This window comes from Hibiscus syriacus, unplaced genomic scaffold (genome assembly GCF_006381635.1).
Source record: "Hibiscus syriacus cultivar Baekdansim isolate YM2019G1 unplaced genomic scaffold, ASM638163v2 tig00111587_pilon, whole genome shotgun sequence".
In the NCBI taxonomy this organism is placed as follows: domain Eukaryota; kingdom Viridiplantae; phylum Streptophyta; class Magnoliopsida; order Malvales; family Malvaceae; genus Hibiscus; species Hibiscus syriacus.
The window spans coordinates 554,309-580,388 of NW_024063129.1; the positions used below are offsets into that span (position 1 = coordinate 554,309).

General features: G+C 35.9%; 2 protein-coding genes and 1 pseudogene across 2 annotated transcripts; 2 read left to right on the forward strand and 1 right to left on the reverse strand.

Moving 5' to 3' along the window:
• Positions 1-464: 464 nt before the first annotated feature.
• On the reverse strand, positions 465-5,003 carry LOC120165675 (histidine--tRNA ligase, chloroplastic/mitochondrial-like). The gene is made up of 11 exons (XM_039175146.1): positions 4,608-5,003; positions 4,435-4,530; positions 3,972-4,060; positions 3,734-3,863; positions 3,214-3,306; positions 2,946-3,020; positions 2,588-2,705; positions 1,937-2,079; positions 1,283-1,411; positions 807-970; positions 465-693 (listed from the first exon to the last, which is right to left on the reverse strand). The coding sequence occupies exons 1-11, from the start codon at positions 4,938-4,940 to the stop codon at positions 555-557; spliced, it is 1,509 nt and encodes a 502-aa protein (XP_039031077.1). The 5' UTR covers positions 4,941-5,003; the 3' UTR covers positions 465-554.
• A 2,830-nt stretch (positions 5,004-7,833) lies between these two features.
• On the forward strand, positions 7,834-12,338 carry LOC120165701 (annotated as a pseudogene).
• A 1,033-nt stretch (positions 12,339-13,371) lies between these two features.
• LOC120165698 (putative white-brown complex homolog protein 30) lies at positions 13,372-21,794 on the forward strand. The gene is made up of 16 exons (XM_039175159.1): positions 13,372-13,463; positions 14,532-14,721; positions 15,053-15,198; positions 15,332-15,408; positions 15,738-16,010; positions 16,176-16,239; positions 16,326-16,472; positions 16,628-16,662; positions 17,486-17,559; positions 17,843-18,723; positions 19,191-19,487; positions 19,862-20,305; positions 20,516-20,664; positions 20,745-21,034; positions 21,127-21,260; positions 21,647-21,794. Exons 1-16 carry the CDS (start codon positions 13,372-13,374, stop codon positions 21,792-21,794), a joined length of 3,441 nt encoding a protein of 1,146 aa, XP_039031090.1.
• The last annotated feature ends 4,286 nt before the right edge of the window (positions 21,795-26,080 follow it).

Below are 26,080 nucleotides of genomic sequence, written 5' to 3' on the forward strand. Positions count from 1 at the left end.
TTATACGTTTCATTCATTGGAATTTATGAAGGCTTAGAACTAAGACAGCGGAGTAATATTGTCTTAGTTTAGGTTTTAACCCATTTGACTTCATTCCTTCACGTAACCTGCTATCGTTGACTTTTGTGTATCATTCTCTTCATATTCCCTCTTTTTAAATTTAGTCGGATCTTACGTTGCTTTCTATATGCACAGACTTTTACGCAGAGATTTACTTCCCATTACAGATGCGCATATGAAGACTGCATATGAAAACTGTTCAACTATGTATTTATTTATTTATTTATACATGCATTACATTTTATCTTTATTTTAAATTTTCTAACTGCAGGAGGTCTTCCACGGAAGTTGTTCTCAAACTGGCGTTTGGGGACAGCCTACTACCCTACCTCCCCTTACCCCATTGCATATGGGAATAGGGTGTTGTTGTAAAATGATACAACGTCTTACAATTCAATACTATGGCCATAAAGGAGAAAATTAGCCGAATCGACAAAAATGAGACATGTCCATAGAGCATGAGCATCATCAAAAGTACTGCCAAAGAAATACTTTCACTCTAGTTCATCTAGCTTAATCTCATATTGTTTACCGGATGAAAGGACTTTTACAACAACCATACCCTTCTGCCACTCGGTATTCCCAACCATTATTAATCTTTGTGCATTTGTCCGTGCAGCTCGTTTGAACACCCTAAAGGAAAATGAAATCAAAATGGAAATTACTCAAATGCCAAAACATGAAAGAAATCGTTCAAGAACACTGTCAAATTTAACTATCTTAAAGGACATAGTCCGTATTAGTACCATTTAAGTGGTTTGCTCTCCAAGACTAGATCAACACTTTGGCCTTTCTCTCTTAGTTTAGTAGCAACTATTGCAGCTACTCCTTGAAGATCACGATCCAATGCACAAACAATGTTATCTACTTCAAGGCTGAGTTCCGGTAAGAGTCCCTTTTCCTTGAGCAACTTTGAACCAAAATCCCCACACATGCCAAAAAAACAGTGAGCAAATGATAGAATCCATCCAGAAGGAAAAAAGGGCGCGCACACATATATACACGTACGTAGCCAACTCAACCATAGACAGCAAAGAGTTGAGAAAAATTAACAATTTAGATAAATTCATAATCAGGTTGGATTTTCTCTCTTACTTAACGCAACAAATGACACAAGTAACATGACTTGTCATACCATAAGGATCCTTGATATTGTTAGGACTTAGGAGTACCAAATTATTTGCATATGACATAAACGTTAATTCATTAGACTTCAACTTACTTCAACAATGACAGCATCACCAAACCCAAAGCCACAAGCTGGAACATCGTCCCCGCCAAAAGTAGAAAGTAATCGATCATATCGCCCACCACCACAAATAGCTCTCAGTTTTCCGTCCCTGTCAAAACCCTGAAAAATATTTGTCATACTGAAAGTTAAAAAGAGGAATGATAGCAGATAAATATATATTCAATACGGTAATAAGCTTCATTTTTCACAAAACAACTGAATGATTGAAACATAAAACAGGACTTTCCATGCTTACACCCGATAGTACAGGCATGGGCAAATGAACACCTCATAGGCAAACTTAATGCTATTGACGCGGTTTGGATAATTTCTTTGAGGTGCAGGGTGCTGTTCCATAATCATAATGTCTGCCAATTTGAAAGACTAATTATGTCTACTCAAATTCCATCGAGGTCTTCAATAAGTAATAAGACTTCTAGCCCTTAGAGAAATACACTACACGTCAACTCCCATAAAAGTTAAACCAATCTAGTTTATTAGCAGTAACAATATATTTCCATGAGACCCATACAAGTAGACATTGGAGAAGTAAACATGAATTGTCCTTTAAAAGTCAATTTCTTATGTAAGTGCCCACACTCTATATCAATATCAATGGAGGGAAAACTATATCATAAATCTAACCTCAAAAACGATACCCGTGTAGTAAGCAAGACCACGAACAACTGATGCATCAAACTGAATCCACTCGGAGTAACCAAACTTCTCAGCAAGTGAAAATAGTTCTTTCAAGTCAGCAATAGCTTCCCCAGCACCACCAAGTATCTCTACACTTGAGAAGGATATGGCACACACAATTAGAATTAAAAGGTTGTGACATTTTTCAAGAATATCTGAATGATTTACAGTCAGATTTCCATTTGAACCCTTTATCGTGGACACATAAACTTGTTTGAGGGAACTTAAGGCAATGATTTAATTTCAAATATTTGCTACAATCTTGAGAAAACAGAGCATTGAACAGTTATTATTCTTTTTCTCGCTTTGTTTGAGATGGTGATACTCTTACATTTTCTCATATTGGTTATACAAGTCTTTATAGAAAATGGACACACTGAAGCTAGCCCCATAGCTAAGAAAGGATTTAATCTAAGCAAATTGATGTACCGTAACATGTGACTTGTTGACTTTTTACCCTACCCTTTTTTTTCTTCTTCTTCTTCTTCTCTCTCTCACTCTCTTTGGGGTGTGGGGGGGGGGGGGGCAGGAAGAGGGTACCCAGATTTTCCTTTGATGAAAGAAACTAAATATCAAATAACATGTGGAAAAACCAACCTTCCAACTTAGTCAATGACTTTATCGAAAGAACTTGTAATAATTCCTCAATAGCCTCTTCTGATAACCCAGTAACGTTCAACTCTCTCTTAATTTCAGCTATTGGGATCTTTTCAATCTATTTCAGGAACAAGGAAACTAAATTAATTAATTAACAGCTTCATGAATAAAGGAACTAAAGAGAGGAGAAAATATAATCCAACAACTGAATCGCTCCTCTCAAACCTAGTAGTACTGGTAATAAGAATAATCATTTGAATACCAGAATGTTTTACCATTTACACAAACCTAGTACATGACTAAAAGAATAAAACCCAGTATTTAAGAGATCATAAATAGTTCAATTTAATCAGCGAACCTTGTCTATGATGATGCAAACCTTGCCAAACAAATTTTCAGGTACTGAGTAGCATCTCAAAACTTCTTGCAAAACCTGTGTGATATGAATTACAATCCCAGAACATATAATTAACAGTGAGTGTGTGTTGCACTTTCATAGAAAGTGAAACATTCAGCAAGGACAAAGACATCAACAGATACAGCTTTTGCAACCGTAACAGTGAATGTATTCAAGAAAGTGCAAGCCATGAAAGACCTCAAATGGCCCATTTCATGGATGACCGTACCTTTCGGCTTGACACCTTAAAGCCAACATCTGATTCTTTGATTCCAATTCTCTTGAAGAAAGTGACAATAGAGGCAATAAGTTCTGCCTCAGCCTACAAACAAAAAAATTAAAATCTAGATAACTAGAAAATGAATGAAGGATCCCAACAGAATCATACATGTGAAACGTTTAAACAAATTATTTATTAAAAGTGTAGGATCCATGTGCTCGGATTAACAATCAACTGTCTGGTTGGTACACATATGTGAAACAACCTAAAATTTCACTAGTGTGAGTGTTCAAAAAGTAGGAGGGATTTCTGCACTTTTGTAGCAGATAAGCACGGGTGAGCAGGAGACTGAGTAAAATAGTGTCCAAGTTTATATGACAATTAGGATACTGCCACGGTTGTCCTACAAAGGTTATATAAACTATAATTACAACAATGGTTAAATAAAAGGTCATATCAACAAACTGGTAATGAAAAATAGCATCTGCAGAAGCTTAATAGTTCATAAACAAGTCATATTAGCACATACAGTAACTTCAGGTACACCAAGAATATCCATATTCCATTGGTAATGCTCACGGCGGCGACCTCTTGTCATTCTCTCATACCTCCAACACTGACCAACAGCAAACCACTTCAATGGGAGGGATAAAGATTTCCTGAACCAAAAATAACAACAATAATAATAACTGTCAGATCAAGTTCTTCAATATGTATCTGGATAAAAAATAATACATAAATAAATAAACACCAAACATTCTTCATACCCTTTCTGAATCACTAGCCTTGCTAGAGAAGGTGTGAGCTCTGGCCTCAATGCAACACGACGATTTCCCCGATCTTCAAAACAATATAACTGCACATAGAAATGGAAAATTAGAACCGGTGTTGAGAACTTAGTCTAAAACAAAGCAAAGTATAAACAAACCACCAGCAAATATCAAGCATTCATATAGTGCATACTCTTAAGTCTTCATACTTTTTCAATCATGCTGTTAAATGTTACTACAGTCACACGTTTTTAAACTTATATTGCAAGTGTCCCCAGTGAATACATTAACTATCTTATTTCCGTAAGTAATTATGTGTTCGAAAAATTTCACTATTTACTGAATATCCGGTATCATGTATGCGAAATTAGAATGTTATCTTTCATCTCATTTTGAATTTAAATACTAACCACTCAATTATGTTCCTTAATTAATCAAAATGTATAGAAAGAGTGGAAACCTGATCTCTAATTTCTTCCCCTGCCTTCCTAATGAACAAAGCCTCTGATTCTAAAACCGGATAATCAACCTCTTCAAATCCAAACAACCGCGAAACCTTCAAAACATAAAAAATTTGTTCAATCAAATAAAATAATATCATCGAGCAAACAATTGGAAATATCGGAAACCAACCTCTCTGAAATGGTTAAATAACCAATTACGGAGTCGCATATCTTCAGGAGGGAAGTCGCGAGTCCCTTTAGGTGGATTCACATCAATCCTCTGAACCTCCTCCGCCACTAGAGACGGAGATAGTGCGCCGGACCTGCCTCTTACGCTGCTTCTGCCGCCATTCTCAGATGAGTGCTCCGAAGCTAAGGAGCTGAAGGTTCTACGCTTAACGGAGACTGATTGCCTCGGGATTTGAAATTTCCGAGGTGCGAGAGAGGATTGAGAGAAAAGGAGCAAAGGTTTCAGCGACAAACTTAGGCGCTGATTCAGCAGCAGAGAAGGAAGTGGAGGCATTTGCGGCAAAAGCTTTTACCGTTGCTAATCAGCTCGGCCGCATTTGCGGATAGTGTGGCTGTATTACTTGGGTCTGGGCCGTATAGGTTTCTAAAAGGCTTAAATATAAAAAAAAGTGTCTGAAGTGTGATTTTAGTTATAATTTAGTGTCTAACGTTTATTTCGTTCCAGTTTGGTGCCTAATATTTCATTTTGTTACTCAAAATAGGTCAAACCGTGACGGATCATTAAGTTTGGCCATTAAGTGACACGTATCACAAGCTGATAATTTTAAAAATTTTATTTAAAATTAAAAAATTAAATTATATATATATATATATATTTAAAAAAAACACAAATGTTGAAATAAACCCAAAACTTTGAAAACATTTATTTCAACCCCTAAACCCACGTCGACCGTCATCTTTTGACGTCGACGAAGCTCCACCTGACTTTCCCTCCCCTCAGCAACCAAAACCCCCATAAAATCGTGTCTGGTCAACAATCAGAATCGCGATTTTCATCCTAGGGTTCTCGGGGTTGTCACAATATCATGGGGGTTTTGGTCGATGAGGGGAGGTCGAGTGGAACTTCGTCGAAGGCAAAAGGCGACGACCGGCGTGGGTTAAGGGGTTGAAATGAAAGTTTTCAAAGTTTTGGGTTTATTTCAAAATTTTTGTTTTCTTTTTAATATATATATAATAAATATAATTTTAAACAAAATTTTTAAAATTATCAAGATGTGACATGTGTCGCTTAACGGGAAAATTAATGTCGTTAACAACCTAGGCACCTAAATGAGTAACAAAATGAAAAGTTAGGCACCAAACTGAAACGAAATAAATGTTAGGTACTAAACTGGAACAAAAGACATATGTTGTGCACTTTTTTGTATATTTAAGCCTTTCTAAAAGGATTAATGGTTCGTCAGGCTTTAAACTTTTGTTGAAATTGTTTTTGGGTAAACTACAATAATGTGCGAGTACATTTTTGTTTTCTCCACTGAAGTTTCAAATGTAACAAATTGGTCACTAACATTATTGATCTGTAACAAAATGGACAATAACTTTATCATTTGGTAACAAAATGGTTAATCCATAGTTATCTCTATTAAATTAATGACGTGAGAACGTTAATAAAAAAGTTAATATTTAATTTTACCCCTAAACTATTGCTAAAACATTAAAAAAATTGTTAAACAATGATTTTATATCTAATTTATAGTTAAGTTCAAATACTCCACCACCACAACTATATTCAAACCATCTTCCTTACAAAACGAAAATCAGACTACATAGATAAATGAAACCTTTCCATTAAAGACAAATACATGAGTATTTAAAGCCATATATTCAATTAATTTTAATATAAAAAATAATGTTTTTGAGATGATTTTCGTTTTGTAAGGAAAGTAGTTAGAATATAATTGAGATGGTGGGGTGTTTAAAAAATTAGAAAATATAAAGTTTTTGGGATAAATTATATATAACATACATGATTGTTTAAGGACCTATTTGATGTTTTAACAATAGTTTAGGGGTAAAACTAAATATTAACATTTTTATTAACGGTATCACATCATTAATTTAACAGAGATAACGAAGAAGTGAACATTTTGTTATAAATCGATAATGTTAATAACCATTTTGTTACAAATCGTCACATTAATAACGTTAGTGACTAATTCGTTACTTTTGAGCACTTATGTTTGTATAGTTTACCATTAGGGTAGTTTAATGACCATTTCTGTAGTTTACTCAAATATTAATGAATAATGACTATTAGTGTAGTTTACTTTTATCTGGGGCTCAAAATTTTAATTATTATGGTATTTTTTTCTTACATAAATTTTATGGTTAACTACATGATTAAATACTTATGTTTGTTTTTTTTGTCTATTTTCCCATTGATTTAAAAAACCATAATATATTGTCACATTTGTTTTTGTTTAATTAAGATATAGGTTACCACGAGTTAATTTCCGTTAACAATTAACAAATTAGGTGACATGACGGATAATTATTTTAGTATAATCACACATTTGGTCATGTTATTTACTTATTCTCACAATCTAGTCTTAATTTTAATAAATTAAAATAAATTTAATATTCCAATCGAATGATGACATGTGTCACCATTCGGTTAGAGAAATAACTTTTTTTAATTTAAAATATTTATTTTTCACCCACCAGAGGGTGACACTGTCACCCCCTCTAGTTGAAATAAAACAAATTGGGACAACTTAAAATGTTAATAGTATTATAACTTATTTTCTTATCTTATATAACATTTCATTGTAATCTATTATATTACTCTGACTAATTACATTTTCGATTTTAATTTATAATATTTTGTGTTCCATAATAAACTTTTATATTTTTTTACCGATTATATTATTTATTAACCTTATTTTAGACTACTAGAGTAGAACTTCCCATGAATTAACCATTTACCTGAAAAAAGTGTTTCTCCATACTATATTTCAATACCCCATTGGGGAGTTATCTTATAAAAGGTAGATTAATATACGGATAATATACGATGTTACAAGAAACATAATAAGATATTTAACAAAATCGATTTAGTATTATCGAAAATATTGAATAATAATAATATTGTAGGTGAAAATCATAAAGAAATATTAAAAATCTTGATAACCAAAAAAATTAACTTATTGGTAGATATCGATACTTTACAAATAAGTATCGTTAATAATAATATAAAAAATTAAAATTTGACAAAATCATATTCAATATGACAACATCATAACTCCCCCGAATTGGAGAAGTCCAAATACAAAAAGACATAAAGTAGTGTGACCGAAACAGCCTTTGCTTTCCTAACAAGAAATGGTAATTCCATTCGTTTACTGTCCTTAACTCTATTATAAATAAGCGTGAATTACCCGTCGACCCTTTCTCATCTCTTTCTTCACACATTCCGAAATTTCGTCAAGAATCAAAACCCCAAAATATCTTATTTTTCTTTATTTCTTTTCGATTCTTAAGTCTGTCAAAACCCATGTCTAACCAAGCTGAATCGTCCGACTCGTAAGTGCCCAGATCTCTTTTGCCCTTTGTCATTGATGGTTTCCTTTTGATTTCTCTATTCTGTTTGTGATTTTGTGTTTTCAGTAAGGGGGCTAAGAAGGATTTCAGTACCGCTATCTTGGAAAGAAAGAAGGCAGCGAACCGACTTGTCGTCGATGAGGCACTCAACGACGATAACTCCGTTGTTTCTCTTCACCCTGATACCATGGAGAAACTCCAGATATTTCGCGGTGACACTATTCTGATCAAGGTTTCTACTTTAAATTTGGGTTTTATATAACGTGCTCTCTTTTTATTGGATTTTAAGTCTTGCTTAATGGGTATCTGCTCTATGTTTAGCTGTTTGTATGTTTTAGGGTATAATTCTGTCTTTTTTGTTTAAAATTTTGGGTTTTATTGATGGGATTTCCTGTGTTTTTATGATGTTTTATATTGGTCTTCAATTGGGTCTCTACTGTGGTAGCAGTGTCGGATCAAGAAATTTAAGAATGGGGTCCATAATTTTATTTTTCGTTTCTTAAAAATAATGGGTATGCAATTTTCTCCCTTAACACATTAAGTTAAATTTAATCATTTTCCCAAAATAATGGGATGCACTTGGCCCCTACTGGAGCTTAGTGCATCCGCCCCTGTGCGGTAGGCTGGATGTATGAAGGAAGTTGTATGCCTAATTTTTATTTGCTTATGTTATCTATTTAGGGTCTAATTCTCACTTTTTTTGGCTTGAAATTTGGGTTTGAATCTCTTTTGATAGACTGGATTTATGATGCAAGTTATTGTATGCTTGATTGTATTTACTTATCTTATGCTTAATAACTGTTATTTGCTTATGTTAGTTTGGTGTGTTCTAGGGTTTAATTCTCACTTTTTTGTTTGAAATTTGAGGTTTTATTTGAAGCGTTTTCCTACTTTTTTTATTTTATGTATTGTCTTCATTTGTGACCTCTTTTGTGGTAAGATGGGATGCATGGTTTTCTTGTTGAGGGTCAACATTATTTCTCTATTTTCTGTTATTTTTAAGGTAACGATGATAATTTGCTGAGCTTTCCGTTGAAGGTTGAATCTTTACTGAGAAATGTGGATTATCAATTTATAGGGCATTGTGGGGTCCAAGCTTGGTTGAATATGAGTGTTATTGACTATCTACTAATTTGCAATTCTTCATGTGGATTTCAATTTTATGTCTTAATGCTGTCTTTTTCCTTGTTCTTTTGGTCTGCAGGGTAAGAAGAGAAAGGACACCATCTGCATTGCTCTTGCAGATGACACTTGTGAAGAACCAAAGATCAGGATGAATAAGGTTATCAGGTCAAACTTGAGGGTTAGGCTTGGTGACGTCGTCTCTGTGCACCAGTGTCCAGATGTTAAGTATGGGAAACGTGTGCATATCTTGCCTGTGGATGACACAATTGAAGGGGTTACTGGAAATCTCTTTGATGCATACCTGAAACGTGAGTTTATTTCTGATCTTTTATTACCAAGTTATGGTCATTTTTTTGTGGTGTTTAGGTTAGTTACTAGGCAGGTAAAGATTAACCAATCATAAGGCTCATTGATTGATTGAAAATATAAAATGGTTCCCATTAACATAATTGACTGGAATATGTAATGTTGGACTCATGATAATATTGTCTGTAAATGCTGACCGATGATTGTGGATTTACAGCTTATTTTCTGGAAGCATACCGTCCAGTAAGGAAGGGTGATATGTTCCTTGTCAGAGGTGGAATGAGAAGTGTAGAATTCAAGGTTATCGAGACTGATCCTCCTGAGTACTGTGTTGTTGCACCAGACACAGAGATATTCTGTGAGGGAGAGCCCATCAGGAGGGAGGATGAGGACAGGTTAGATGAGGTAGGTTATGATGATGTTGGTGGAGTGAGAAAACAGATGGCTCAGATTAGAGAACTAGTGGAGCTTCCATTGAGGCATCCACAGCTCTTCAAATCAATTGGTGTGAAGCCACCAAAAGGAATTTGCTTTATGGACCTCCTGGGTCTGGAAAGACTCTGATTGCCCGTGCTGTTGCGAATGAGACTGGGGCTTTTTTCTTTTGCATCAATGGTCCGGAGATCATGTCAAAATTGGCTGGAGAGAGTGAAAGCAATCTGAGGAAAGCATTTGAGGAAGCAGAGAAGAATGCACCATCTATTATATTCATTGATGAAATTGACTCAATTGCTCCCAAGCGAGAGAAGACCCATGGTGAAGTTGAGAGAAGGATTGTCTCTCAGCTGTTGACATTGATGGATGGGCTTAAATCCCGTGCACATGTTATTGTGATTGGGGCCACAAATCGTCCCAATAGCATTGATCCAGCTCTCAGACGGTTTGGAAGATTTGATAGGGAGATTGATATTGGTGTCCCTGATGAAGTTGGTCGTCTCGAGGTGCTTCGTATTCACACAAAGAACATGAAGTTGGCTGAAGAGGTAATGTCAAAAACTAAGCATTGATTTCCTTAAAAATCCTGTACCCTTTTCTTCACCTGAAAGAATGAAATACTGAATCTACAATATTTTCCCGACATAATGCACAGGTTGATCTAGAAAGAATTGCCAAGGACACCCATGGTTATGTTGGTGCTGATCTTGCAGCCCTCTGTACTGAGGCAGCATTACAGTGCATCCGAGAAAAGATGGATGTGATTGACTTAGAAGACGAGTCAATAGATGCAGAGATACTCAACTCTATGGCAGTCACAAATGATCACTTCCAGACTGCTCTTGGAACAAGCAATCCATCAGCATTGCGTGAAACTGTCAGTATTTCCAAGATTCTTCTATTGTGATACCACATTCTTTGTTGATTATTAGTTCTTGGGTCAGTTCTGTTTCTGACCATTCTTTTCTTACATTCTTTCAGGTTGTTGAAGTGCCCAATGTCAACTGGGAAGACATTGGAGGCCTTGAGAATGTTAAAAGGGAGCTTCAAGAGGTAATACTTCAAATCCGTTTTCTTTAATTGTCTGTTTCTCATGAAAAAATAACTTGATCAACTTGTTACATTGGTATGCAGACTGTTCAATATCCAGTGGAACATCCTGAGAAGTTTGAGAAGTTTGGGATGTCCCCGTCAAAAGGAGTTCTATTCTATGGCCCTCCAGGATGCGGTAAAACACTTTTGGCCAAAGCTATTGCCAATGAGTGCCAGGCAAACTTCATTAGCGTCAAGGGTCCGGAGTTACTTACAATGTGGTTTGGAGAGAGTGAGGCTAATGTCCGTGAAATTTTTGACAAGGCACGTCAGTCTGCTCCTTGTGTGCTCTTCTTTGATGAACTTGATTCAATTGCTACTCAGGTATGCTCAAGGCCTTTGAATTCTATCTTCACAGATAAACTGATTCTGTAGTATTATGTATTTCAATGCATGGATTGTTTCTAGCAAGGAAAACATGCTCGGCTTTGCACCCAGTTGAGATGGTTTTGCCTGCTGGCATATATTGCTCACATTTGTTTTATATTTCAGAGAGGAAGCAGTGTAGGTGATGCAGGGGGTGCAGCTGATAGGGTTTTGAACCAGCTGCTTACCGAGATGGATGGCATGTCTGCAAAGAAAACTGTTTTCATCATTGGAGCTACAAATCGACCTGACATTATAGATCCAGCACTTCTACGTCCAGGCCGTCTTGATCAATTGATCTATATTCCTCTCCCTGATGAGGAATCACGCTATCAGATCTTTAAGGCTTGTCTGAGGAAATCACCATTAGCAAAAGAAGTAGATCTCAGAGCTCTTGCTAAATATACTCAAGGCTTTAGTGGGGCAGATATCACTGAAATATGTCAGCGTGCATGCAAATATGCTATTAGAGAAAACATTGAAAAGGTATCGTAATAACTACTTTCCATCGCATTAACTCATTGTATATGTATGTTTTTTTTCTTGATGTTTAAAACTGTAACATGAGATTATATTTATTTATCATTTCAGGATATTGAGAGAGAAAGGAGGAGGGCAGAAAACCCTGAAGCCATGGAAGAAGATGTGGAGGATGAAGTTGCGGAAATCAAGGCTGCACATTTTGAGGAATCGATGAAGTTTGCTCGTAGGAGTGTGAGTGATGCTGATATCCGCAAGTACCAGGCATTTGCGCAAACATTGCAGCAGTCGAGGGGATTTGGAAGTGAATTCAGATTTGCTGAAACTGGTTCACGGGCTCCAGCATCTGATCCCTTTACAGCTTCTGCAGGCGGAGCTGATGAAGATGACCTTTACAGTTAAATTGCCATTTCATCTATTTTTGCGCAATTTACGTTGACAGTTTGTCTTTCATGTGTGTGTAGTTTTAAAATAGACTATTATGTGAAAACCCGAGCCGTTGAGCATGACTCTGAAAAACTAGTTTTGTTACTCTTGAAGTTTTCAATTCCTACAAGATTTAAATTCAGTTTACCCTTGTAAAATCCTCTGTCATCATCAGTCTTCATTCTCTCTTTTATCTTCATGTGGATCAAAGTTTAAAAGTGAAAGAAAAATTTAATTCAATATGATTTCACATAGGGTGTTTATCGAGCGAGTCGATCGTGAGTTGGACAGTGCTTGATTTGTTGTTCGTTAAGCTCGTTAAAATTTTGCTTAATTTGGCTCGTTTTAAAAACTTGTTGCTCGGGTTCAGCTTCAGCGGGTGGAGTTCTCCGCGACCACCTTGAAAAATTCCTTTTTGGCTTCAACAAGAATCTTGGTTCAACCACGGTGATCTCTGCTGAGCTCTGGGTAATTTTTGAGGGTCTTAAACTTGCTTGGTCACATGGCTTCGAGGAGATTCAACTTCAAATGGATAGTTCGGACGTTTATCAACTACGGTAGAAACTCTTTAAATTAATATTTGGTAAATTAATAAATTCTCTAAAATAATAAATTTATCCGGTCCCGACTTGGGCTAATGTAAAAAATTAAAAAACTCGATAAAATAATAAGATAATTTTTCGTGAGATCCTTTTATAATTATCGGTCCCAAGAAAATCATAAATTAATAATTCATAGAAACTGAAAAAAATATATTACACTCTATTGAAATATGATTCAATAGTTGTCTGTTTTCCTTTAAAGTTCAAGTCTATTTGGAGCTCATTATTAATTTAACTCATATCTTGCAACGTAATTTTAAGAGGCATAGACTAATTTGCCTTTTTATTTGGCATGCACAATATAATTACTTAAAAACTCTTTAAATTAATAATTATTAATTTATCGATAAATTAATAACTCTCTAAATTAATAAATTTCTCCGATCTTGACATTATTAATTTATAGAATTTTAACTGTATGTTAAAAATACTTCCGTGGATAGCTTGTACTCACTAATCCGTAAGATTGCATTACTCCTAAATTGTGCTTGGGTTGTGGAATTCAATCTTATACGTAGAGAAGCGAATATGATTGCGGATTATCTAACGAAGATGGGTGGTTCTATGGCACTCGACAAATTTTCGATTCCACAACAGCACCCCTCGAAGATCTGTTGCAGCGTGATAACATGGGTCCTCCTTAGGTTCGATCAACACATGCCTAATTGTCTCTCTTAGGCTCCTTTTAATTCAAAAAAAAAATAAAATTATTGCTCGACTCGTGCTTATTAAGACCGTTGTTCAACTCGTTGTTTGTTAAGCTTATTGAAATTTTTATCTTATTTTATTAACTATAGATAAAATTTACGAATACTATAAATTAATAGATTAATTATTTATCATTTTTTATTATCTATTAGTAAATTAGTAACTTTTTTAATGAAATAATTTTTTAAAATAACTATTATACAATATAAAAAAATTAACGTGCTGCTCATGAACTTATCGAGTCGAGTTGGTCTTTGCTCGACTCAATTCGTTAAGGTATCGAGCCAAGTTCGAGTTTGACTCGAGTCAATCCAAGTCGAGCTTTTATCGAATTTTAACCGAGTCGAGTTCAAACTGCCCATGAGCTGTTCAACTCATCAATCCCCTAATTTCACATATTGAATTAAATTAAGTTTAATCTTTTTTATATGCATATGGATATGGTTTTAAATTCCATCAATAACGGATTATTTTTTTGGATAAATTATAACGGAGTATTTAAGTTTATTAAGTATTAACCTTTATATGCATGAATTTGTATAGTATACTTTGTTTTTTTTATATATGCATATGGATTTTGAACAAGTTCGATTAAATTGAGCCATTTTCATATAAAGTTGAAATTGGTCAGAGATATTTTAGAATTTAGAACACACTACCAATAGTTGGAGTTTCGATCGATTTTTCAACAGAAAACACTTGACACAAATTTTTCTGCAACTATCAAACGATCGGTCAACAAATATAAATTTATTTATTCACCCATTTTTGTGATCTAATCTATAAATATATTCCTTCTGATAATGATCAACGACAAAAGATGTAAATTTCAGTTTATTTATGGACTAGTAAGATATTTATGAATTAATGGTCAGTTTTAAAAGAATTTCATTTTCAGATATTGTGTTATAGGCAGACTAGGTGTTTGATATAAGTTGTAAATGAAAATGTTACGGCAATTTAGGAGGTGATAGTTAATTGACATGCGGTGCATGCGCATGTAGAGCAAAGTTCCCACCTTCAAGTAGCCACCCATTTCTCCCGGCCATTTCTTCCCGTCCCAAAACCAAGGTCCTCCTTTCAAACCCAAACACACGTTCACTCCACCCTTTTGAGCAGAATTCCTTGGTTTTCTCTCAAGGGTCTACCTCTGAGGCTATCCGATTCTTCGCCCTTTGTCAGTCTTCATTCTTGGTCTGCATGTTTTCAACCATTTCTATTTGAAAAAAACTTCTTTTTTTTAAAGTTCATTATTTTTCTTTTGGTTTTGGGGTCCTTGAATGTTCATGGTCTTGTTTCAAACAAGTATTACAAAAACTCAAGACCATGTTTTAAAAGATATTATCTACATTTGACAATGCCATGGTTCATTCACAGAACTCAATTATAGTTGGTTGTTTCAAGTTTTTCAATATAGGATTTGTGATTTGTAGAGTTCCCTCTGGTGATCAAAATGAGAGGAGTTATTAGACCCCATCTTTTGCTTTGTCTTCATGTCTTTTTATGTTTCTTTCCTTTTTCAAAGTCTGTGGAAGGGGATGAATACAGTGAGACACAAAAACCCGCCTACCTTCCGAGTGTAACACAACTCATCCATGAAGAGATTTCGAATCTTACTAAGTATTTAATCCAAGATATCGGTAGCGATTTGACCTTCTGCATAAAGAACGTGTAAGTTTTTTCATAGTTTTACTGTTGTTTTGTCTTGTCTCTGTATCATGCTTGCCATCCTTATATTTTCGCCATGAAGGACTTTTTTATTCTTTCATTGGTGAACTTGTTCTTATGTCTTCTTTCTTTTCAGGAATGAAGATTTGAGCGGGGCATTTAATTTTACAAATAATATTGATTTCATTACTACCTGTATCAAGAAAACAAAAGGTATGAGCCTTTATATGGGAGAAATGCTATATTTCTCGAACTTGCGTCATTATGATGATTCAAATCACCATATACTTGTTTTTTGCCAACTAAATATTGTAATAAATTAATAATTTCCATGACTCAAGTCTCTTTTTAACTCTTTAATATTTTGCAGGCTTAAAAATGGTAAAATTGGGCCATAAAGTTTATAGGCACTTGACAAATTTTTCTGATAGCCATAATTGCCATGTTTCAAGTTTTCTCTTTGGCGTTTTCTTTTTCCATCTTTGCAACGTTTGGTCGTATTTTTTACCTGTGGAGCTGATGATGAATTATGATTTTAACAGGAGATGTCACCCAGAGACTATGTACAGCAGCAGAAATAAAATTTTACTTCAATAGCCTATTTTCGAAGGGGGGCAAAACCGGTCTTGTAAAAGTTAATAAGAACTGCAATTTGAAATCTTGGATTTCCGGATGTGAACCAGGATGGGGTTGTTTTGCTAACCCAGACCAGAAGTTTGAACTAAAAGATGAAAATAACATGCCTTCCAGGACCACAGACTGTCAACCTTGTTGCGAAGGATTCTTTTGCCCTAGAGGTCTTGCTTGCATGATACGTAAGTACTCAGCACAACCCTTTTATTTCAATTCCGAAGTGCAATGGTATTTTGTGATGAAGTTAATAAAGATTCATGAAAAAAAAAAATTGGAACTATTTATTGATTGAAGTGGAACTGAATGAAGAACATTTATCGTCTTTCTCATGTTCATGCAAAATGAAGCATGCCCTTTAGGTTCTTATTGTCCACTAGCAACGCTGAATAAATCAACAGGAGTTTGTGACCCGTAAGTTCATACTTCTTCTCTTCTACTCTTACATGAACTTATCATTAAAGTTAGGCGTAATATTTATTGGTCGAGAAATTTTGCAGATATAATTACCAAATTCCTCCTGGAATGCCAAATCACAGTTGCGGTACTGCAGATATTTGGGCCGATGTCGGAAGTAGTAGTGATATTTTCTGTTCACCAGGATCATACTGCCCTAATACCCTTGATAAAGTTTCTTGCAGTGAGGGGTATTTACTTTTATCCCTGAGCTCATAGCATCAATAAAGTTGTTTGCAGAACTTGTATTTCATCTCAAGATAGCATACATGATTTGATGATATTATGAAAATACTGCATGCTTGGCGTTTACATTTTCTGATAAGTTCTTTTGATGCAATTTTAGGCATTACTGCAGAAAGGGTTCCACTACCCAAATTTGTAAGTTTGTTTGTTTTCTTATTTTATTCTTTTAACCGATAGACTTCCTGGAAGTTTGCTTTGAATTTTTGTTCACAGTATTTCCTAAACTCAATGTTTATAATATGTAAAAATATCAGGAGGTGCCTCTAAAGTATACTGTTTGAATCAACTTATTAAAAAAGTTGATATTTTCACAGTTTTGCATATATGTCTATATTGTTTACATAGGCTAGCTGATGAAATCCACCAAATTTACTATATGTTTCAATATTTCCATCCCATATATGCAAAAAGTTTCCATGTGACCTGTGTGAAAAATATCAGGAAGTGCCTCTAAAGTATATTGTTTGAATCAACTTATCAAAAAGTTTTGAGGCACTTCCATGAATCAACTTATCAAAGATGTTTGAATTTTGATATATCAAAATATTTGAGTGTGTATAATAATTGAGTGGAAGTGCCTCAAAACGTATATTGTTTGAATCAATTTATCAAAAACTTCCCTAGCCTCAAGGTGTCTAACTTATCATTGATGTATGCAAAAAAGTTTCCATGCAACCGATTTGGAAATATCAAAATGTTCGAGTGTATATTTCCAGAAAGTGCTTCAAAAGTAAAACCTTTGAATCACCTGATGGAAATTTGTTGGAAATGATTTATGCATCACAAAGTTTATTTGCAATTCCATACCATTGATTCTACCAACCTTCCTTGATCCAAGCCTCAAGGTATCTAACTTTCAATTGATGCATATGCAGCAACGTTTGCCCAATGCTGTTGATTCATTCGACAAAAAAGTGGATATCCTTTTTTTAATGGGATTTTTATGAATACTTTGCAGCTTGCTTCAAATTAACCACCTGCAATCCAAATACTTCGAACCAGAATATTCACGGTTATGGAATCATGGTTTTCGTAAGTGATTTACTAACTTGTCATTGATTACTCTTCTTGAGCTGGTTCTGCTTGTCATTAAGGTTAGATATAGGGTTTTTCATCAATCATGTCTGTCAAATTATATACATTTTACATAATTCTTTGAATCATTTCTCATGAAGCTAATTTCAATGAAGGATTTCATTTACCTGCTTATGCAGAATTAAATTATGTTTCCTTTTTCTCTGTAATATAATCTATTTTAGCTTTGCTGTTGCACCGGTTTCAATGAGTTGACTTGTACTTTTTGTTGAATAAGTAGGTTGGACTCGGTCTTCTGCTGCTCATTATTTATAATTTCTCTGATCAAGTTATTACTACCAAAGAAAGAAGACAGGCTAAATCCCGAGAAGCAGCAGCAAAGCATGCGCGTGAAACTGCACAAGCTAGGGAAAGGTGGAATGCGGCAAAAGAAGTTATGGCAAAGGGGGGTTGGCAGGAGCACCTTTCAAGGACATTTTCTCGAGCAAAATCAAAAAAGCGAATTGAACAGCAGAAGGCATCGGGTGCAATACCACAACCGCTATCCGAGGAAGCACCAAAAGGTTCAAAAGAAAAGAATAAGGAACCAGGCAACCTCACAAAGATGTTGCATTCCCTTGAAGATGATCCCAAGAGTCATGAAGGTTTTGATGTGAGTATTGGTGGGAAAAATGTGAAAAAACAACCTCCAAAGGGTAAAGACATGCATACGCAAAGTCAAATTTTCAAGTATGCCTATGGTCAAATTGAGAGGGAAAAAGCACAGCAGACACAGAACAAGCACTTGACCTTCTCAGGAGTAATTTCCATGGCTATGGATCACAATATCCGGAGCAGGCCTATGATTGAGATTTATTTTAAGGATCTAACCCTTAGTTTGAAGAAGAACCACAAACATCTGCTCAGGTGTGTCACTGGGAAACTCAGTCCTGGCCGTGTATCCGCAGTTATGGGCCCATCAGGAGCCGGGAAAACTACGTTTCTCTCTGCTTTGACAGGGAAAACTGCAGCTGGATGCGCTGTTACAGGCCTGATTCTTGTGAATGGAAAAAACGAACCTATCCAAGCATATAGGAAAATTATTGGATATGTGCCTCAAGATGATATAGTGCATGGGAACTTGACAGTAGAGGAGAACCTTCAATTCAGTGCAAGGTGCAGGTATGTGCTTTCAAATTTGTGATACAATCGAACATTATTCATCATCTCATCGTGTCTTACCGCTCAGTTTTAAACAGGATATCTTCCTGTAGCTGGTTAATCATTGAATTCAAAGATGCATCTTACCTCTTGTATTATTTAAGAGACCTTTTCTCATAATCACAAGTTCAATAATCTTAGTTGTATTGATATTCGTTGTAATTGTTAAGGCTTGATGCAGTATATGTGCTTCGTGCAATTTAAATTAAATGAAAGTTGTGAAAATAAGGAAGGGTTTTTATGAAATCATGATAATCAGCACCTTTTTAGCTCAAGCAACATGGTAGACTTCCTACGGGCTATTCTGCTAATGGTCATGCTGTAAATAACTATCCATCTAGAACATAATTTACTGTTTTTATGTTTGATCGGTATCCTATAAGTTTCATTCTTACAATATTATTTTGGTGGATTCCATCTCATTGAAGACTAGCTGCGGACCTGCCTAAAGCCGATAAAGTTTTAATTATTGAAAGGGTTATTGAGTCCTTGGGACTACAGGCAGTAAGGGATTCACTTGTTGGGACAGTGGAGAAGCGAGGGATCTCCGGAGGGCAGAAAAAACGTGTAAATGTTGGACTAGAGATGGTTATGGAACCTTCTTTATTGATCTTGGATGAGCCTACTACTGGTTTAGATAGTTCTTCATCACAGTTGCTCCTTCGAGCTCTTCGACGTGAAGCTCTTGAAGGAGTAAACATCTGCATGGTACTTCACCAACCAAGGTACGATTCTTTCTAAACCCAAAAATAAGAGAGTGACAAAATAAGCTTTCAGTTGACTGAAAAGTTGGAAACCGGGCCTAGAAGGTGCTATTTGAGTTGTTTTTTTGTGTTAGTTCTCCTTTTTACAGCAAATTGATTGTTTATGACACGATGTTGCATTGTTATATACATTTCTGCTATATTGAGATTTTCCATTTGGAATTAGTGATGAGCTTGTAAGGAATAGTTTAATTAAAAAAAAGTGTATGCTTGTTTGTGTCCGTGTATGGTTTATTATAGATATAAAAAGCTTCAAAGGTTGAAATTATGTCAAGAAATAGTTGCATTTTGGTTTTCCAATTTGTGAAGCTAATTGTTAGTTTCTTCTGATTCAGCTCTACCCTGTTCAAGATGTTTGATGATTTAATACTTTTAGCCAAAGGTGGTCTGGTTGCATATCTTGGACCTGTGAAGAAGATTGAAGAATACTTTTCCAGCATAGGGATCGACGTACCTGACCGTGTTAATCCTCCAGACCACTTAATCGACATTCTGGAAGGGATTGAGAAGCCAGCAACAGTGACCCGTGAACAGCTTCCTGTCCGATGGATGCTACACAATGGCTATCCAATTCCCGTAGATATGCTCGATTTGACTGAAGGACTTTCAACACCCTCCGGTTCAAATCCAAATACTTCTGGTGGTCATGATGGAGGACAATCATTTTCTGCAGAAATGCCTGAAGATTCAAAGAGTAGTCTCTCGATCTCGAAATCTAAAGACTTATCAAACAGAACAACACCGGGTATATATCGCCAGTACAAATACTTCCTTGCCAGGTACAACCCAACATCAGTATTCCCATCATATGAAAATTTGGCTCATAAATATTTCAGCCTAATTTCCAGCACCTTCATATAATCTAATCCCCGGTTGACCAATCTTGTTCCATAACAACATGAGAGTCTGTTATTGACCAAACATCTACTGGTAAAAGATGGTCTCCTTGTAGATTAAACAAGATGATTTATCATATGGCAAAATTTCAGGGTTCTTAAACAGAGACTAAGAGAAGCTCAGATGCAAGCCATCGATTTAATGATCCTACAACTTGCCGGAGCCTGCTTAGGAACTCTTGCAAAAGTCACGGATGAAACACTTGATGACAGCGGCTACACATTTTCAGTCATTGCCGTGTGTAGGTTGAAGCACAAAAGCTTGGTATAACATACCTGTGTTATCATTGTTTTTTTAACTCCAAGTCACCTTCATTCGCAGCACTGTTATCGATGATCGCAGCATTGAGATCGTATTCGCTCGATAAATTAGAGTACAAAAGGGAGACGGAAGCCGGGATCAGCCGTCTAGCTCATTTTCTAGCCAAAGACACGATCGATATGTTCAACGTGATTATAAAACCAGTGGCGTATTTATCAATGTTCTACTTCTTCAACAATCCAAGATCAACCTTTCAAGATAACTATGTCATACTGACGTGCCTTGTTTACTCTGTCACTGGTATGGCTTACGTATTAGCCATTGCCTTTGAACCTAGTGTGGCCCAACTGGTACGTTCTAAAAGCATCATCATCACATCAACTAATGGAATATTGGTCGTTTTCTTATTTTAGTTAATGAACATCCTAATTTCTTTCCTCAGTGGGCAGCGCTTGTTCCTGTTGTTTTGACCCTAGTTGCAACCCAGGGAAAAGATAGTATAGTTCAGCAATATTTTGGCAGATTTTGCTACACCAAATGGGCTCTGGAAGCTTTTGTCATTGCAACTGCTGAAAGGTTAATAATGTCTTCCATTTCCCCCCTTTCAAATACTTTGACATAGATAGGATCTTTCAAGAATTTATAAAAAGAAATTGAATATATTCGTATCCCATTCTTAAACAATGTACAAATCTCACTGAATTTACCATGAAACCTAGCACTAATATGTGGGAGAGTTATGTTAATTCATAATGTCACTAAACTTGTCACGCATAAAAAAAAAAGATATCGATCTAATAATTTTATCATGTTGATAGAGAATATATCTAATTTTGTTTGAATCGTCCCTCATCAATATGTATTCAGAATAATTGTGAAAGTATATGATCTTTATAAAAATTCTCTCTTGTTTTATTATACAAATATTTGAACCTGATATTCATGTTTTTGAGCTTATTCAGGTACTCTGGAGTTTGGCTATTAACTCGTTGCAAATCGTTGGAAGGTGGGGGTTATAGTCTCCATGACTACCCTATTTGTTTATTTGTCCTTGTTGTCAATGGCGTTATCGCACGCATTGCAGCTTTCGTCATACTTGTAACCAGATGAGTTTGGACAAGCAAGATTTCAACTTTTACTCTTTGTATATATAAAAGGAAACTCAGCATTAAAAAAAAACCAAGATTTCAACTTTGACTTTTTATTTTTGTTTGCATTGAAGGAAATTAAGCATTAAACAGAAAACGAGAATTCAGGACTAACAGTTAGAACTCGTATCCTGTTGTATTTTTATTATTTGTTTGTTTTTATTTTTATAAATTTTGATGTACTAATCATTTATTTCAAGATATATACTTTGATTCTTTGTATATTTGTGTATACTTGATATTTTGATTCTTTGTATATCTGTGTTTGTATTTTATTTTTTTATTAAAAATAATAAATATATATGGTTAAGTTCTAATAAATAAAATCCACTAAAAATCTCATCAATCACATCTAGAAATCACTTGCAGAACCTAAAAGTATATTTCACTTGGAAGAAGCTTGCCATGTTTTGGGAGGGAATTGTAACAAGCTAAACTTAATTAAGTCTAAAGTGTCATACTAGGTTATGGAGGCTGTTCTTTTTCTTTTCAAACATACTGAACGATATCATAATAAAACATAAATAACTTATATATAATCATTTTACAAAATCGAAACTCCGTAACACATAATTTAAAACAAAATAATAAAACTTGAAGGCCCCGTTTAGTTCACGATATAATTCATTCCTGAGGAATATTTTTTTCCCGGAGGAATATACCCACTGGGCCACATTACCAAATGCTAATAAAAAATTAATATCAATAATGATTTTTTTACTGTTTTTTCAGAAATATTAGTCCCCCATCTCCCTTAGGTATTTCATTATGAGAAAATAACCTCAGTGACCAAAAATCCCATATAATATACGATTTTAACCAACTTTTTCCGGATTTGCCAAAATGACCAACAAAATCGCAATGCGATCGCTAATTCGCAACGCGATCTCCATTATCGCAAATTCGCGTTGCATTTTCGCAATGCGATAGTTGAAAATCGCGTTGCGATGGTCTACAGTATCGTTGCGATTTTCCCAATTTGCAATGCGAATAAGTAAATCGCAACGCGAATTGGGAAAATCGCAATGCGAATAAGTAAATCGCAACGCGAATTGGGAAAATCGCAATGCGATACTGACTATCGCAATGCGATAATAAAAAATCGCAACGAGATACTTACTTTCGCAACGCGATATTGACTTTCGCAACGCGATAATACATAATCGCAATGCGATTTTCAAAGTGCCATTAGTATCCTGGCCAAGTATTTTATTTTTAAATTCCAAACATGAATATTAATATATTGGAACACTGAACTGTCCACAGTATATCCCGTAATCGCAACTCATAACCTAAAACCTAAAATCACAACTCAGTCCCATCTCCATCTCTCACTCTCTCACCCATCTCCGACGAAATCCGTCCCCATCTCCGGCGAAATCCGTCTATCTCCATCTCTCAGAGCCACCCTCACAATCAGAAATGGAAAATCAACCAAATCAACCAACGAGGGTTAGTTTTTTTAATTATTTTCTTTTTGAAATTTTTGCATTATTATTAGGTTTTTCATATTGAAATTGATGATAAGTTTACTGGTAATTTCAATAATAGATTAACCATTTCACTTAGATTGCTTATTAAATCAACCAAGAATCGCAACGCGAAATGCAAATCGCAACGCGATTTTAGTTTCGCGTTGCGATTCTCTCGTTGCGATAGTCATTTTCGTGTTGCGATTTTCATTTTCAGAAACTATTCTTCTTCTGCAAATTGAAACTTGAATGAATTGCATTACTTCAACCAAAAAACAAAGACAAATACGAAATTCACAGTGTTGCATATTTAAGTTTGAAGAATAAACTACTACTATTTATGTTTATTATTGTTTTTGGTATATCTTCACAGTGTAGTTTTTGGTATATCTAATTTAGTATGTTTATTATTTTTGTAGAACTTTTATTCGGCTCAATTGACCTTGAGAAATAAAGTCAGCCTGGCCAAAACAATTGCGTCGAAGCTTTCACCTGCACAAAGAAAAATGTTTGAGGATACATGCTTCGGGCCATGGCTGAAAATACAACAACCCGGTGGAGATGCGATGTTGACACACCCGTTTCTTCAAACCATGACTAGCGATCTACCAGAGACTATACAACGTCGTGATGAAGAGATATGGTTTGATTTTCCACCGGCGTATACGTGTTTTGGGCGGGAGGAGTTTTGCTTAATCACCGGTCTACGCTTCGGACACGATGATGTAGGTCGGTACACTAGACACATTACCCGCCCATCATGGCTATCCTGGGTTTTTCCTGAGCTGGAGAGGCTGAGTCTACACGTAGAAGACCTGACAAGATGTTTGAATAATAAAGATGGTTTTACTCGAATGGATGACGTCGACGTTGTCCGAGTATGCCTTCTAATTCTTTTGCATGCCGGCTTTTTAGGCAGAGAGGCCAGACAACCTATTCCAAATGATCTAATCAAATTGGTAGAAGACCTAAATGCGTGGAACCTGTTTCCGTGGGGCTCGTATTTATGGAAAGCTACATGGAATAAGTTATCGTCTGCCTTGGATGATCGAAAAAGTTTGCATGGCGATGGTTCCAAATACACTTTGACAGGCTTTATTTGGGCCTTTAAGGTAAGAATTTTTATATGATGTTTCCAAAATTATAAGTAATTATTTAACAATTACTAATGTTTGTTATTATATTGTTTGTAGATTTGGATATTTGAGGCCTTTCCCGCCATGAAGACATATGCAATAAAAACTTCAAATGATATTCCCAGGGCTATTTCCTGGAAGAGGAAACGGACCTTGCAATGGGAAGATTTACTACGGTATATGACAATAAATAATGTAAGTTAACATAAATACTACCATATATTTATAAACAAGTTATTACTAGTACACGTTTAACTTTGTTTGAGCTTTTATATTGTTAGGAGGCCAACACTCCTCTACAGAGGCTGACACCCACGGAAGCTGAGCTTGCCACTGATTGGTGGCAAGCTAGTAAGCGTTTTTTTGATGGAACGGTTGATGAGCAGCCTCCACTTCGGGAGCCATCACCTCGCCCAGAGCTATCACCTCACCCAGAGCCATCATCTGATCGACCCGGCTATACACCTCCACAACGACAGCCATCACCTATTCTGTCACATCATCGAGCCTCTTCTCCACCATCACCGCAAAATAGGCGACCGGCAAAGATGCCACGACGTTTATCTCCCTGTTCTCCACCTCAACGGGATGAGTTAGGGGAGTTACGTGATGAGGTCAATGCCTTGCGTGAGGAGGTCGGTACTTTACGCAAAGACGATGGTGCATGGCGTGTTGAGGTGTCTACATTACGCGGTGAGGTAGCCGCTCTACGTGAGATGGTAGCATCGTTGCAGAATGAGGTTCATACTCTACGCAACGAGGTAAGTTTAAGATTTTTCATACTCGTAATTCATTCGGTTGCTGCCAATACTGCTAAACTGTTTTTGTTAGTATTTGTTTTTGGTTTTGTTTTTGTCTTTTGGTTGAAGTAATGCAATCCATTCAAGTTTCAATTTGCAGAAGAAGAATAGTTTACTTTCGCAACACGAAAATGACTATCGCAACGCGGAAATGGCTATCGCAATGCGAAATGAAAATCGCAACGACAAAATCGCAATGCGAAATGAAATCGCAACGCGAAATGAAAATCGCAATGCGATTTGTGTTTCGCGTTGCGATTTTGTCGTTGCGATTTCATTTCGCGTTGCGATTTTGTCGTTGCGATTTTCATTTCGCATTGCGATAGCCATTTCCGCGTTGCGATAGTCATTTCGCGTTGTGATTTTAAGTTTCGTGTTGCAAAAGTAAACTATTCTTCTTCTGGAATGTTTATATATGTTGTCCTTTTAAATGTTTATATAAGTGCTTACTTCTGGAATGTTATCTGAGCATTTTGTGAACTATGATAGAATAATGATTTGGGTGAATACAATGCTAGTTTGAAACATATTTGTCTTTGTTTAATATCATGTCTGTTTATTTACTGATTTATGTATTAATTTTTTTTAGCGGCCCGATAAGGTGGATGCTTTACGTCGGGTTTTCCTTGCACGACGGAGTTCACGCATCAGACGGCGTGGACGTGCTATTATGTCTCCGTTCACCCCAATGGTGCGAAGACTCCGCAAGAAGAAGCCCGACTCACCGGTCATCCCTCAAGAGTCCCCTTCAATCATTCAAGAGGCCCCTATTCTCCCTCAAGATTCCCCCCCACCGTTCAAGAGGCCACTGTCATCGTTGAATAGGTCCCTCCCACCATT

Coding starts and splice junctions, on each gene's coding strand:
- LOC120165675 (XM_039175146.1), bottom strand. CDS start 4,940: ATGCCTCCACTTCCTTCTCTGCTGCTGAATCAGCGCCTAAGTTTGTCG. Junction 3,307..3,733: donor TTGGTGTACCTGAAGTTACT/GTATGTGCTAAT, acceptor TTTTGTTTGTAG/GCTGAGGCAGAACTTATTGC. Junction 2,080..2,587: donor GTCATTGACTAAGTTGGAAG/GTTGGTTTTTCC, acceptor TCTCAAGTGTAG/AGATACTTGGTGGTGCTGGG.
- LOC120165698 (XM_039175159.1), top strand. CDS start 13,372: ATGGGTGGTTCTATGGCACTCGACAAATTTTCGATTCCACAACAGCAC. Junction 16,473..16,627: donor AAAGTTTCTTGCAGTGAGGG/GTATTTACTTTT, acceptor ATGCAATTTTAG/GCATTACTGCAGAAAGGGTT. Junction 17,560..17,842: donor GTTATGGAATCATGGTTTTC/GTAAGTGATTTA, acceptor TTGAATAAGTAG/GTTGGACTCGGTCTTCTGCT.